The sequence below is a fragment of the Melozone crissalis genome, unplaced genomic scaffold, assembly GCF_028551555.1.
Source record: "Melozone crissalis strain CALT ecotype California unplaced genomic scaffold, PUWL_Pcris_2 ptg000026l_1, whole genome shotgun sequence".
NCBI classification, from domain to species: domain Eukaryota; kingdom Metazoa; phylum Chordata; class Aves; order Passeriformes; family Passerellidae; genus Melozone; species Melozone crissalis.
Window position 1 is genome coordinate 991,776 of NW_026535804.1, and position 14,428 is coordinate 1,006,203.

At 66.0% G+C, this 14,428-nt stretch overlaps 2 protein-coding genes across 2 annotated transcripts in view; both read left to right on the forward strand.

Moving 5' to 3' along the window:
• Nucleotides 1–14,428, forward strand: part of PIK3R6 (phosphoinositide-3-kinase regulatory subunit 6) — a 258,611-nt gene that overhangs the window by 54,294 nt on the left and 189,889 nt on the right. The gene's annotated exons all lie outside the window — the stretch shown is intronic.
• USP43 (ubiquitin specific peptidase 43) lies at nucleotides 4,554–14,225 on the forward strand. The gene is made up of 16 exons (XM_054278559.1): nucleotides 4,554–4,656; nucleotides 5,220–5,608; nucleotides 6,618–6,758; nucleotides 8,394–8,494; nucleotides 9,815–9,907; nucleotides 10,077–10,212; nucleotides 10,649–10,772; nucleotides 11,214–11,376; nucleotides 11,494–11,605; nucleotides 11,758–11,861; nucleotides 12,165–12,242; nucleotides 12,318–12,447; nucleotides 12,571–12,919; nucleotides 13,192–13,395; nucleotides 13,454–13,705; nucleotides 13,777–14,225. Exons 1-16 carry the CDS (start codon nucleotides 4,554–4,556, stop codon nucleotides 14,223–14,225), a joined length of 2,928 nt encoding a protein of 975 aa, XP_054134534.1.

Here is a 14,428-nt window from a genome sequence, read left to right on the forward strand (position 1 = left end):
GAAGTGATGCAAGGGAAGGATTTCTCTTGCAGGCATTGGAGACCTGGGAGAATTCTGTCATCAATTAGAATGCAGCAGAACAGAACGCTGCAGCCCTTAATGCTGAGGATCTCAGATGTTTCAGTTAATGGCGATGATTTATCTCCACACCTGCACTGACAGCTCTGGAAGGCACTGGGGACTGGCATTTAAAGGTGTCATTGCTTGGTTTTCCTCACGTGCCACTGACAGCATTTCCTGCTCACAGCACAGCACAGGGGGATCCTCTCAGCCTGTGCCCCTCTGCTCTCCATCAAACCCTGAGCAAATCCTCTTCCTTCTGCCTGAAACCCCTGCTCTCACCAATGGAGCCTTCAGCCCAGGAATCCAGGCAGAGTCCTCTCCTCCTCTGCAGCCCCTGGTGCTGTGAGCCACAAACCCTCCAGCAGGTTCCACAGGCTCTGCAGCAGTGCTGGGGATCCAGGGCCAGCCCTGGAATGTGGGACAGGCTGGAAAACCTCTGTGCCTGTGTGGGGGAAAGAGCAGGGGCCTGTGAGAGCCACCCAGGGGTGCCAGGAGCCCTGGCACTGCGGCTCCCCTGGGGCAGAGTGTGGAGAAGGGTCAGGTTTGGAGATCAGGGCTCTGTTCTACCTCAGCAGAGCCATGCTGTCCCCATGGGTCACCCAAACCTGTCACTGCAGGAAGGGGAGAACCCACTGTAGAGCCAGAGTCCTGTGTTGGTGTGGCTGCTCCCAGAGCCACATTCCGACAGGAAACAGAGGCCATTCCCTCCCAGGCTGCTGCTCTGGGTGCCTCTGTCACCTTTCAGGCTTGTGCTCAGCTTGGCAAGACCTGTTCCCCTGTCCCTCCCATAATATCCCTGTTCCTCCCATCATATCCCTGTCCCTGGGGGCACATCCCTGCGGGCACATCCTGTCTCTCCCTGCACATCCCTGTCCCTGCGGGCACATCCCTGTCCCTGTGGGCACACCCCTGTTCCTGTAGGCTCACCCCTGTCCCTGCGGGCACATCCCTGTCCCTGCGGGCACACCCCTCTCCCTCCCATCACATCCCTCCCGCCGCTCACGCCTCTGCACGGTGCTCATTTACCCCTGGGACACCCCCGGGGTGAGGTTTCCGAGCTCCCCCAGCCGCGCTGAGCCCCGCAGAGCCCGGGACAGTGTCCAGGCACAATCCCCGCTCAGCCCTGCTGGATCCCAGCTCAGCTCCTGCTGCGGGATCACAGTCCCAGCTCACAGGATAATGGGTGGAAAGAGCCTGGAGACACCTGCTCAGTGAAGCACCAGGGATGGAGCAGATGCATTAAACCCGAGGGGAATTGCTGTGAATAAAGTGCAGGAGCTCCTGCAGCCCGGGGTTATCTGCGGCTTTCATTGGGAACCAGCGGAGCATGGCCAGCTCCATTCATCAGCCTGAGCCCTGCACAAGCAGCATTTCCCTGCCTCGATGCTGTCCCTCCTCAGAGGCTCCCAAAAAAGGCAGGCCCCATGCATCTTTCATGGGGCACGGAATAACTCACTCTGCTATCTATAATTCAATCCGAGCTGCAGAGGCTGGGGAGGGAGGGGGTCCAGGGGGGAGATTTCCCTGCCTTGGGCCCAAAAACGGCTGCAGGCAGGGAGGGGGCCGGGATGGGCAGGGATGGGGCAGGGATGGGCAGGGATGGGCAGGGAGGGGCAGGGATGGGGCAGGGATGGGCAGGGATGGGCAGGGAGGGGCAGGGATGGGGCAGGGATGGGCAGGAAGGGCAGGGAGGGGGCAGGGAGGGGGCAGTGCCAGCCCAGGCCGCTCCCCCAGCCCCTCCCGGGCTCCCCCAGCTGCCCCCAGGCTCGGAGGGGACAGGGCTGTTGAAAGCACATTTCCACTCCACAGCACAGATGTTCCCAGCCCGTGCCAAGAGAGCGGGAGAGGCTCAAAGAAAGCAAACATTGTCCCAGGGCAGAGCACAGCGAGCAGGGAGGAAGGTTTCTCTTTTTTTTTTTGCTGTTATTATTATCACGATGATTTGGCAGCATGGAAATGGATTTCTCTGGGGCCTGAGTCAGTCCAGCTCAGATCTATTCGGGATTTTATCCTGAAATCCAAGTGCCTCCCTGGCACAGGGACTCCTGTCCATGCCCAGGGCTGTCCTGTCCCCGTGTCTCCCTAATCCAACCCAACCCCTCTGTGTTTTCATACCCATCCTGGCTGTCTGCTGTCCCGGGCAGTTCATGCCATAACAACAAGGAATTTTCCAGCACAGGGACCAAGCGTTTCCATCCTTCCCTGGTGTTTGACACTTGGATTTTGCCCACCCCACATTTGCTCTGAAGCCGAAGCAGGAAATGGCAGCTTGAGAGGCAGGAGCTGGAGAGAGGCAGGAGATCCCAAAAAAGGCATTTTAGGGAGAAAGTGCTGACGCAACCCAGCAGGGCCGGATGCTGCAGCGTTGATAAATATTTGATTCAGCCTGAATAGGAAGGCATCACGTTCAGAATGACCTGAAAAAGAGGGAAGATGACAAGTACAGTGCCACTGAAAGGCAGATTCACACGGTGAGCATTCCTGAGGCTCACTCCGGTGTGCAAACTGCCTTGGATTGGAATGCACTGGAGTTACCTGTGGGGCAGGCACCTCTGCCTGCTCCAGGCTGGGGGGGAGGCACTGACAGCCAGGGGATGCCTCTCCTGTGCTTGGAAAGGCTCCGATTCAGTTTTCAGTCGTTGGCTGATGTGTGCTGTCAGGATTCCTGCACTGACATCAGGGGAGCAGCTGGGGGGGCTGACAGGACCCCAGGATAAATGCTTTCACTACCCAAACTTCCTAATCCTGGCAGGACTGGGGTTTTGTGCATGACTGAGTTCACTCTCTCATTTTAAAGCCATTTCCCTTGGCTGTGTTTGTCAGCTCTCCCTCCCCATCCATCCCACCCTAACAAACACCAGGTTCTGACCCAGCCAGAGTTCAGCTCCTGCCTCTGGACTCTCCCCTCCCCTTGCTCTCCTTTAGGCTTTTCCTCACCTTCCTTGAGGAGTTGCTTTGTGTTTCTGGCTGCCCTGAGCTCGGCAGGAGCCCTGCCTGGGCTGCCTCTCCTCCCTGGCTTGCGTGGGATGCTCGGGGCTCCAGCGTGCAGCCAAAAGCGGCCAGAGAGAAACAACAAGTGCTTTTCTCCTCAGTGAGCCGGGAGCTGCTCTAGATAAACCCATTCTTCCCACGCTGCATGAGGCACAACCTGCCCTTGTTAGAGAATTCAGCCAGGAAAGGCCCTGCAGCCCCACACGAGTGCTCTGGCAGATCCCAGTTCCCATCTCCGGGGTCTGCAGCAGAGTTTGCACTGGGGAGTGCTGCAGCAGGGCCAGGAGCCTGCCAGGCATCCCAGGGAACACTCTGTGTATGGATTGTCACCTTCGGATAGGAGCAGGGAGGAATTTAATCCTTTGGCTTTGTAATGATGGATTTCACAGCTCTGGCCAGGAGGATGCTGAGAAATGAGCTCCAGCAGTGGATGCAGAGTCAGCCCAGGAGTCAAACCTTTGATCCTGGGGGCTTTGTAGATGGAATTTCAGCTCAGCCCAGAGTGCATGGGCCAGCGAGAGCCCCGGCAGTGCCAGCAGCTTTCCTCGGGCAGGCTGGGAGCTGGGAGCCCCACGGTGCTGGTGGGACCCTGGGGGCCAGGGACTGCCCTGAGCCCCTGCCCTGCATCCCCAGCCCAGAGCAGCTCCCCGGGCACAGGGACCACCCCCGGCAGGGCCCGTCCATCCCCATTCCCATCTGCCCCGGAGGAAAGGCTGAGGGCCTGGGGTGGCCCCAGGGTGGGAGCTGCAGTCCCCACAAGGCAGCTGCTCCCTCGGGGGGCTCTCAGGGGCAGGGCTGATCCCAGCCGGGCTCTCAGGGGACACGGGTGACCCCAGCCGGGCTCTCAGGGGACAGGGCTGACCCCAGCCGGGCTCTCAGGGGACACGGGTGACCCCAGCTGGGCTCTCAGGGGCAGGGCTGACCCCAGCCGGGCTCTCAGGGGACACGGGTGACCCCAGCCGGGCTCTCAGGGACATCCCGTGCCAACCAGGGCTGGCTGCGGGCGGGAGGAAGCTCCGGCCGGGCTCAATCCTCTCTCCCGTCTGGATCAGCAGCTCCTGAGCCCGGGGCCACTCGCGGCAGAGCCGTCCCTGGGGATGCACGGGCGGCTGATCGCGCTCCATCTGCTCAGCATCGGCAGCTGCATTTAGCCTGAGCTCGCTCCAGGGCCGGCGCCCGGCCCTGTGCCCGATCAGTGTGCACCACACTGCTGGCTGCCAGCCTGGCATCCCCCCGGGGAGGTCACCGTCCTGTCACCACCCCGAGCTCACAGCCCGGCCCTGGGACACCTGCTCTGCGGGGGGAGGGACCGTTACACCCAACAGCACCGCCTGACCCTTCCTCTGCTACCCTGCCACACCTCCCGAACCCCAAACCGACACCAGGGTGTGGTGCCAGACAGTGAAGGGTGGCAGGAGGCGGCCAAAGGCTCTGGACTCTGCCAGCCCTGGGTTGGAAACCCCCGTTTTGTGACTCCTCTGTGCACAGGAACTGTCACTATGTCCCCAAGGCTCAGTGTGGAGGATGCGGAGGTGACCATGGTGCCACTATCAGCTCAGAGCGCCCAGCGGGAGCAGAACTGGGGCATCCCCGAGTGCCGCTGTGACACCCTGAGGCGATGCTCAGGGCAGCAGGGACGGGACTGCCGGCAAAGGGGACAGAGGCACGGCTCACCCGGCTGGCACCGGGCGGTGCCGGGGTGACGCTGGGGACACCGGGGCGGGCGGGGCACGGCCGCCCGTGCCGCCGGCGGCACCTCCCCTCTCCCCCCGCCTCCGCTCCGCTCCCTCTTCCTCCTCCTCCTCCTCCTCCTCCTCCTGCCGTCTCCCTCTCCCGAGCCAGCCCGGCCGGGGGAGGAGCCGGCCGCGCACAAAACCTCCCGCCCGGCCCCTCCGGGCCCCGCAGCGGCTCCGGCACCGGCGGCGCCCAGCGCCCAGCGCCCGCCCGGGGCCATGCGCGCCGCGGCGGGGCCGGGGCCGGCGGGGCCGGGGCAGGGGCAGGGCGGCCGCCCGCGGCCATGAGCGCGGCGGGGCCGGGGCCGGGGCAGGGCGGCGGCCCCGGGCGGCGGCGGCGGGCGGGGGGCGGCGGGGCGAGCCCGGCGGTGCGGCCGCGGGCGGGGGGCGGGCGGCGGCGGCGGGCGCTGCGCTCGCTGGGCTGCCTGGCAGGGCGGCTGCTCCGCACCTGGGCGCGCCTGGCCGGGGGCCGCGGGGGCCGCCGCGCCGCCCCCGAGGATGACGAGGGCGGGTTCCGGGGGGGCTCGCGGCGGCGGCTCGGCGGGGCGGCCCCGGCGGCGGCCCCGGGGGGCGAGGCGGGAGCGGGCGAGGCGGGAGCGGGCGGCGGGGAGCGGCCGCCGGGCGCGCAGGGGCTGCGGAACCACGGCAACACCTGCTTCATGAACGCCGTGGTGCAGTGCCTGAGCAACACGGCGCCGCTGGCCGAGCGCCTGGCGCTGGGCCGGTACCGCGCCCGCGGAGAGGTCACGCACCGGCTGGCGGCCCTGGTCCGGGCGCTCTGGACCCGCGAGTACACCCCGCAGCTCTCCGCCGAGTTCAAGGTACCGAGCGGCCCCCGCCCCGCGGCCCCGGCTCACCCCGGCCCCAGCGGCATCCACCGCCGCTCACAGCATCGGCACCGCCGCTCACAGCTCCCGCACAGCCCGCTCACAGCTTCCTCCAGTCCCCCGAACCCACTGACACCATTTCTAACCCCCTGAACCCCCTGACACCCTTCCCAGTCCCCGGAACCCACTGACACCCTTCCTAACCACCCCCCAAACCCCTGCCACCCCTCCCAGCTCACATCAGCTGCTCCCCTGCCTCAGCCTCCCTGTGGACCCTGCCTTGCCGGACACCCCCGGCCCTGTTGCTGTCACCTCCCTCTGGCCTGGCCCCGGTCCCCGGAGCCCCCGGGGTGGGTGAGCTGCCAGCCCCGGCCGTGCCCAGAGCCCTGAGGCTGAGCTGGAGCCGGCTGGGATCACGGGGAAGGCAGGATGTTGTGCCAGGAGCCAAATTCAGTGGCCTCGGGCTCTGTCCCTGGGTGTGTCACACCTCTGCCAGTGTGCCAGGGGACAGGGTGTCAGGGGCATCCAGGGGACAGGGTGCCACGGGCATCGCAGCATGGCCAGCCTGGCATCACAGCTCCCCGCGCTCAGAGACACGTGTCTCCTGCCCGAGTGACATTTCCTCGGTGCTGCCAAGAAACTGAACTTTGCAAAGTGCCCGGGGGAGCTCCCGGGCAGCCGAGCCCCGCCCTGGCATGGGCTACTCGAGGTTGGCGCCATCGGAGCGCTCAGGGCAGGTGGGACCCGAGGGTCCCCATGACTGAACCTGCCCACCTAGACCTTATTGCGGTTTACCCTGTGTCCCCTCCTGGCCGCTGGAAGCTGGGGCACCACAGAGCCTCTGTCTCTGTCCCCACTGCTCTGCTGGCCCCGGGGTGGCCGAGATGTCCCTGCAGAGGCAGGACAGGGCAGCGGCTGTTGCAGGGATGGAGCAGGGGTGGTTTTGGAGTGGGTGCTGAGCATGAACCCGTTGATCAGCGCCCGCCCCGCCCGTGTCCTGCAGAACATCGTCTCCAAGCACAGCTCGCAGTTCCGGGGCAATGCTCAGCACGACGCGCTCGAGTTCCTGCTCTGGCTGCTGGACCGAATGCACGAGGACCTGGGCGCCGCCTCCCCGGCCCAGCAGAGCCGCGGCCCCGCGCAGGTGGGTGCCCCCGGCTCGGGAGGGGCGTTCGGGCCTGGGTTGGGACCGAGGACACCGGGGTGCGGTGCCAGGCGGTGGATGGAGCTGGGCCCCGCCCTGGAGGGGACAGGGATGCTGTGGTTCGAGGTGGGAGCCGAGACTGGCAGGGGTTGGAGTGCTAGGAGAATGGGGGATGTCGGCAGGAGCCAGCTGAGCATCCCGGTTCTGGGAGCATCCTGGTCCTTGGATGAGGAGGAGATGCAGCCCCCCCCGTCTCTCCCTGCCTCCAGCTAAGCCCGCTGTAATTACAGCTCGGCGGCTTTGCTGCTGGCAAAATGAGTAATTAAGGCTTCCTCAATCCATCTGCGCTCAGGCATTGCCCTGGCCCTGGCCCTGGTCCTGGTCCTCTCTGCCTCCTCCTGCCGCCTCCTTCCCACTCCTTCCCTGCTCCTTCCCGGCTCCTTCCCCGCCTGCTGCTGCCCGCCGGGTGCCGCCTGTTGCAGGAGATGGATTTGAGCTGTTGCTGTTTGACCCGTGAGCTCAGCCCAGCACTGAGCTGTCCCTGCTCTGGGGGTGACACCTGGCCCAGCACTGAGCTGTCCCCACTCTGGGGTGACACCTGGCCCAGCACTGAGCTGTCCCTGCTCTGGGGGTGACACCTGGCCCAGCACTGAGCTGTCCCTGCTTTGGGGTGACCCCCAGCCCAGCCTCCAGCCCAGCTCTGTAGCTCAGGGACAGCCTGGCTGTGGTGCCCATCTCCAGCGTCTCTGGAGAGCCTTTGCTGCCTGGCCAGGGCCCTGCAACCATCCCTGCCCTGACCTGAGCTGCCCTCAACCCTGCCACCTTCCCTGGCACATTTGGACACCTCAGGCTTTTTGGGAAAGCCTGGCAGCTCCCGTTAAATGTCAGGTGCCCACGTGTGCCATGAGCTGTGGTGTGACATCGGCTGTGCCACCTGGAGGCTGTGCCACGTGGAGGCTGTGCCACCTGGCTCTCGGGAGGGGACCCTTGGTGTGTCCCTCAGCACCTGTGGTTTTGCCTGCCATCCCCCAGTTTTGGCTCCTTTTGGTGATGCCACCCGAGTGTCACCCACATGCCCCTGTCCTTGGGGAGGGATGCCTGGCAGGGGTGGGACCCCCAATAAGTGTCTGGGGTGAGGGGGGACCAAAGTGGGCACCAAGGCTTGGCTGCCAGGAAGGCAGGAGGAGGAGGCACCCCTTGGGTTTTTGGGGAATTCTGAGGGCCCTGTAGAGCCCAGACACCATCCAGGTCCCCTCTCAGCCACACCAGATGGACTCCAGTGCCAGGCAGACTGTCAGGACACGTCAGCCTCAGCAGGACCTGGTGCCAGCAGATGGCATTGAGGAAAATCCACCTCTCAACCAAAATCCTCAGTGATTTTCAATCTTACTCATTGAGACACCAGAAAGTCACTGTCTTACCCCAGAACAGCCCAGGGTTTTTACTGACACTGCCTGGAGGGTGCAGCAGGGCCAGGCAGGGAGGTGCCAGAGTCTCTTTGGCATCACCTTCAGCCCATCCTCGTGCCATAGGGACACCAAAGCTGGGCTTGGTTCCCTAGGACATGTCCCTGACCCCTGAAGGACATGCCCTCACCCTGTCACCTCACTCATCACTTGTCTCTTGCCCCTGCAGCCTGGCAAGGACGGAAGCAGCGGTGCCAGCAGGTCCCCCCCTGGCACCCAGCACCCCCCTGGGCAGAGCTTTGTGCAGAGCCACTTCCAGGCCCAGTACAGGTCAGTGGGGCACAGATCCTGCCACAGGAGGCTTTGGCCTTCTGTGAGCCCTGGGTGGGCACTGTGAGCCCAGGGAAGGTATGAAATGGGGAGGATCTCCATCCATCCATCCATCCATCCATCCATCCATCCATCCATCCATCCATCCATCCATCCATCATCCATCCATCCCTCCCTCTGTCCCTCCCTCCATCCATCCACCATCCATCCATCCATCCATCCATCCATCCATCCATCATCCATCCATCCATCCATCCATCCATCCATCCATCCATCCATCCATCCCACCCACCCCAGCCATGGCAGCTACTTCCCCTACAAGCAGGTGAAAGTGTCCAAGGCCAGGCTGGACAGGGCTGGAGTGGCCTGCTCCAATGGCAGTGTCCCTGCCCATGATGGTGTCCCTGCCCATGGCGTTTTCCTGCCCACAGCTGCGCCTCTGCCACAGGACTTGGGATTATCCCAGAGCCCCAGCACGAGGGTGCCCCGCTGTGGGACACCCCACACCTTCACCAGCCTGGCACTCGTGGGATGCTCAGGCCACCCTGTCCCCAAGCCTCGACACCGCAGGCAGCAGGGCACACATCTGGCATCACAAGCCCTGCCTCCTCTCTCAATTAATCCCTCGTCCTATATATGCAAAAGGCACTTTAATTATCCCTGTTCCACGTGCCAGAGCCGTCTGTGCACTAAAGGATTATTAATTTCTGTGGCTGTTTCCCAGGGAGCTCAGTGGCTCTTCAAGGTGACAAATAAAGAGGACTTGGGATTTTGCTTTGGATTTTAATTCATTTTTCCCCTTTCTGTTGAACAAAAAGGCAGGGGGAAAAAGAAATTAGAAACAAACAAACAAAACAACCCCCCCAAAAATAAAACTAAACCAAACAAAAAACAACAAAACAAACAAATTAAGAAGAATCAGCAGTAGGTGGTTGTTGGTACCAGGGATGATGGATGTGGTGTGTGGTACCTGGGATGATGGATTTGGGGTGTGGTTGCTGGGATGGTGGATTTGGGGTGTGGTACCTGGGATGATGGATTTGGTGTGTGGTACCAGGAATAGTGGATTTGGGCTGTGGTACCAGGGATGGTGGATTTGGGGGTGGTACCTCGGACGATGGATTTGGAGTGTGGTACCAGGGATGGTGGATTTGGGGTGTGGTTGCTGGGAGGGTGGATTTGGGGTGTGATGCCTGGGATGATGGATTTGGGGTGTGGTACCTGGGACGGTGCATTTGGGCTGTGGTACCTGGGATCAGCCCCAGGGTGGGCTCTCGGGGGCCGTGCCCGCTGTGCTGACGCTGCCCATCCATCTGCCAGGTCCTCCCTGACGTGCCCTCACTGCCTGAAGCAGAGCAACACCTTCGACCCCTTCCTGTGCATCTCGCTGCCCATCCCGCTGCGCCAGACCAGGTGAGCCCGCAGGACGGCTGTTCCGAGCACAGCAATTTGCATTGTTGGGGGTAAATAACGAACGCGGAGGCGGCGGCAGCCCCGGGGCAGGCGGCAGCGGTGCCCGGTGGGTGTGTGCCATGCGGTGCTGCCCCGGCGGTGCTGAGCCGTGTCCCCGCCGTGTCCCCAGGGCTCTGAACGTCACCCTGGTGCTGCAGTGCGAGCGCTGGCGCTTCGTGCGGGTGGGCCTGGCCGTGCCGCTGCTGGGCACCGTGGCCGATCTGCGGGAGATGGTGGCGCGGGAGGGCCGCGTCCCCGCCGAGCAGGTAACGGGGCGGGCGGGGAGCGGGGCCCGGGGAACGGGGAACGGGGAGCGGGGAACGGGGAGCGGGGAACGGGGAGCGGGGCGGGGAGTGGGGCGGGAGCGGGGCGGGGAGCGGAGCGGGGTACGGGGAGCGGGGCGGGGGAGGAGCGGGGCACAGGGAGCGGAACGGGGCGCGGGGCGGGGAGCCGGGCACGGGGAGTGGGGAGCAGAGCGGAGCGCGGGGAGCGAGGAGCGGGAAGCGGGGCGGGGAGCGGGGCACGGGGTGCCGGGAGCGGAGCGGCGCAGGGAGCGGTGAGAGGGGCGCAGGGAGCGGTGAGAGGGGCGCGGGGAGCGGGGAGCAGAGCGGGGAGCGGGGAGCAGAGGAGGAGGGGGCACGGGGAGCGGGCTGCGGGGCTTGGGGCCGGCCCGCGCGGTGCTGCTGAGCGCCCGTCCCGCAGGTGATCCTGGCCGAGGTGTCCCCGCGGGGCCTCCTGCGCTCGCTGTCCGACGCCGAGGCGCTGCGGGCGGCCGGCGAGGCCGCGCCCGTCTACGCTTTCCAGCCGCCGCCCGCCCGCCGCGCAGGTACCGCCGCGCGCTGCCATTGGCTGCGGCTGCCGGCCCGCCCCGCGCCGATTGGCTGGGAGCTCCAGGGCTGTGCTGGGATTGGCGCTGGGCGGGGGGCGGGAGCGATCCTGTGATTGGCGGGAGGCCGTCGATCCCTCACTGTGATTGGTGGGAGGGAGTGGATCCCTCACTGTGATTGGTGGGAGGTGATGGATCCCCTCATTGGGATTGGTGGGGCAGTGGATTCTCCCTGCTGTGATTGGTCAGAGGCAGCTGCACCCCACCGGGAATAGGGGAAGAAGTTTCTGTCAGAATTAGTGGGAAATGGATCTCTTTGGCTGGGATTGGTGGGAGCTGTGTCCTCTCTGCTGGGATTGGTGGGAAAGGCGGTGCTGGGCAGGGCTGTGGCAATAATTAACCCACTGCTAACAAGAGCCCCTCGTTTCCCTCATTCCGCAGGGTGTCCACGCAGCCTCCCCACATCCCCCGCAGTGCCACGGCCGGACGGGCCGCGCTTGCTGTCCAGCGCTGCCCGCTCCTCCGACTGCCTGCACCGCGCGCCCGGTGGCCGCATCCTGCTGCTGCTCTGCAACACGGCGGGCACGGGGCCGCAGCTCGCCAGGTACCCCCACCTGCCTGCCACCCACCTGCCCCCTGCCTGCCACCTGCCTGCCACCCTGTCCCCCCCCCTCCCCGCCCGTGTGACACCCAGCCCTGTGTCCCTGCTGCCTTTGCCCAGGTTCGGGCCACCGCTGGTGCTGCGGGAGGAGCGCGGCATCTCCTGGGAGCAGCTGCAGCAGAACATCCTGGCCCAGCTGAGGGGGGTCCTGCGGGGAGAGGTCCGGCCACAGGTGAGCCCAGGGAACAGCCCTGTGCCCTCAAAGCCATCCAAATTTGGGGGCTGTGTTTGCCCTGTGTCCCAAGGCCTGGCTTGGCCAGGTGCTGCTGCTGGGCAAGGGATCCCTGTCCCCTGGTGGCCCCACAGCCCCCTCTCCCCTCACAGGGCACAGGAGCCCTTTTCCGAATCCGCCTGGCCGGGGGCTCGGCCCCCTGCACCTACCTGTCCCCTCAGGATCCCCGTCCTCTCTGCCACCCTGCCATCGACAGGTAAGGGGCTGCAGGGATAGGACTGTCCCCAGGATGTCCCCTCAACCCCTGGGGGTGGTTAGTGGCATCACCATGAGTGGGCACAGGGTCCCTGTGCATGGCTGTGTTGTCACCATGGGTGGCCAGTGGTGACACCTTGGGTGGCCACAGTGTGGTCACTCTGCTGCCCCAGCACTGGGTCCCCAGCCCAGTGTTCCCAGTGTGGGAGGTGCTGGCTGTCCCTGCCTGCCACCACGGGCTGGCAAGGAGGTGTCCCCATGGGGACAGGGGTTCTGGGGACATCTCACCCTGTCCTCCCCTCAGGGCCCTGCAGCTGTGCGGGGCCGGGGGCCCTCCCCACGTGAAGCTGACGGTGGAGTGGGACATGAGCACCAAAGAGCGGTAAGTCCCCTGTGCCCAGGCTGAGGGGACACCCTGGTATTGGAGTCACCCTCAATGGTGACGTGCCCCCCCCAGGCTGTTTGGGAGCATCCAGGAGGAGGTGGTGCAGGATGCAGAGAGCGTGAGGCGGCAGCAGCAGGCGCACGGGCAGCAGCACAGCTGCACCCTGGATGAATGCTTCCAGCTCTACACCAAGGAGGAGCAGGTACGGGCACCCCCGGCAAGCCCATGCCCTGCCCACACTGGCACAGGGGCTGCAGTGTTGGGGGTGGCTGTGGAGCTGCCGGGGGTGACTGGGAGGGAGGTGGCCATGACGTGGTGTCCCCAGCTGGCCCCGGATGATGCCTGGCGCTGCCCGCACTGCAAGGTGCCCCAGCAGGGCACGGTGAAGCTCAGCCTGTGGACGCTGCCCGACATCCTCATCATCCACCTGAAGCGCTTCCGGCAGGTGGCCGAGCAGCGGCACAAGCTCACCACGCTGGTGAGGTTCCCGCTGCGGGGGCTGGACATGGCCCCGCATGTGGCACAGCGGGGCCAGCCCGGGGGGCAGCTCCTGGGGCGCTGGGTGCCCTGGCAGCCCACCCTGTGCCTGCCCCCGGGCTGCCCCCGCGACCACCTGTACGACCTGTACGCCGTCTGCAACCACCACGGCAGCATGCAGGGTGGCCACTACACCGGTGAGCGGGGACACTGGGACAGGGGGTATAATGGGAGTGCCTGGGGGTGCTGTGGGGGTGCCATGGGGCAGGGCAGAGGGGAACCGGGGGGCAGGGGACATTCAGGATGGCATTCCAGCCACCCCATGGCACCGGGATGTGTCCCCCAGCACCGTCACTCCCTTGGTGTGTCCCTGCACCATGGGGCTCCTGGTGCCCTCCGCATCCTGGGGCTGGGGGCATCCAGGGACAGAGCCCCTGTCCCCGCTCACCCCGTGTCCCCTCGCCCCCAGCGTTCTGCTGCAACGCCCTGGACGGGCGCTGGTACAGCTACGACGACAGCCGGGTGGAGTGGGTGCGCGAGGCCGAGGTGAGCACCCGCAGCGCCTACATCCTGTTCTACCAGCGCCGCCGCGCCGCCGGCTCCGGCACGGGTGAGCCCCAGATCCCTGCTCCCACACCCTGGCACTGCCGCGTGCTCACACACAGCCCCACGTGTGACCCACACCCGTGTGCACACGACTGCCTCTGCCCCCTGCACACGTGTGCACACAGACCTGCTGCACCATCCCTACATGTGTGTGCACCCTCAGCCCACCCTGTCCCACCCCCAGCTCACCCCCAGCCCATCCTGTCCTACCCTGTCCCACGCCCCGCTCCCCGCGCTGGGTCCCCCCGGCCCACGCCCGCCGCTCCCCGCAGGCTCCGCCAGAGGGCACTGGGTGTTCCGCCTGGCCGCCTCCGAGCCCCGCGCCGACCCCCGCACCGACCCCGACCCCTCGGGCTCCGTCGCCGCCCCGGAGAACGGTGAGGCTCAGGATGCCGGGCCCCGGTGCCCTCCGCGCCCCCCGCCCGCCCTGACCGTGCTTTCCCCGCAGGCGGGTTCGAGGCGCGGCCCTCGGTGCGGGGTCTGCAGGGACTGCACGGTCGCAGCCTCAGCGTCCGGACCGTCCCCGCCGGACCCGCGGGACAGGGGGAGCCGGGCGCCCCCCGCGCCCCTCGCCGGCTCCGCCGGGCCGCCAGCGCCGAGGGGACCCCGCGCCGGCCGCCGCCAGGAGCCGGCAGCAGCCCCGGGGCCGCGGGGCCGCGGGGGGACGCGAATGTGCCCCCGGGCCGCTGCCCCCCCGGCCCCTCGGCGCTGGGGCGGTCGCGGAGCTCGGCCAGCCTGCCTCCCCGGGCCGAGGGGGCGCTGCGCAGATCCGCCTCGCTGGGCAGGGCCGCGGCGGGGCCGCCCCTGGCCCGCGGTCCCCCCGGGGCCACCCTGCAGCGGGGCCGGCAGCCCCCCGGGCCCCTGCGGCCCTCGGCCGTGCCCGAGTCCAGCTTCTGAGCCGTGGGTGGGAGCACCACCCCAGCAGCTGTACAGCAGGTCCTGAACGGATCGGGGAGCTCCCCAACAGGGGTGTCTCACCACAAGGGTGCCTGAACCAGGGATCTCAAACCGCAAGGGTGCCTGAACCAGGGATCCCAAACCAGGAACATCCCGATCTGGGGGCTCCCAGCCCAGGGACTTTGAGCTGGGGGAAAACCAAA

Bases quoted from the DNA above. Each gene is read 5' to 3' on its own strand.
- USP43 (XM_054278559.1), top strand. From the start codon at position 4,554: ATGTCCCCAAGGCTCAGTGTGGAGGATGCGGAGGTGACCATGGTGCCA. The intron at 8,495-9,814 runs GTCAGTGGGGCA...TCCATCTGCCAG, and splicing joins CACTTCCAGGCCCAGTACAG to GTCCTCCCTGACGTGCCCTC. The intron at 11,862-12,164 runs GTAAGGGGCTGC...TCCTCCCCTCAG, and splicing joins TGCCACCCTGCCATCGACAG to GGCCCTGCAGCTGTGCGGGG.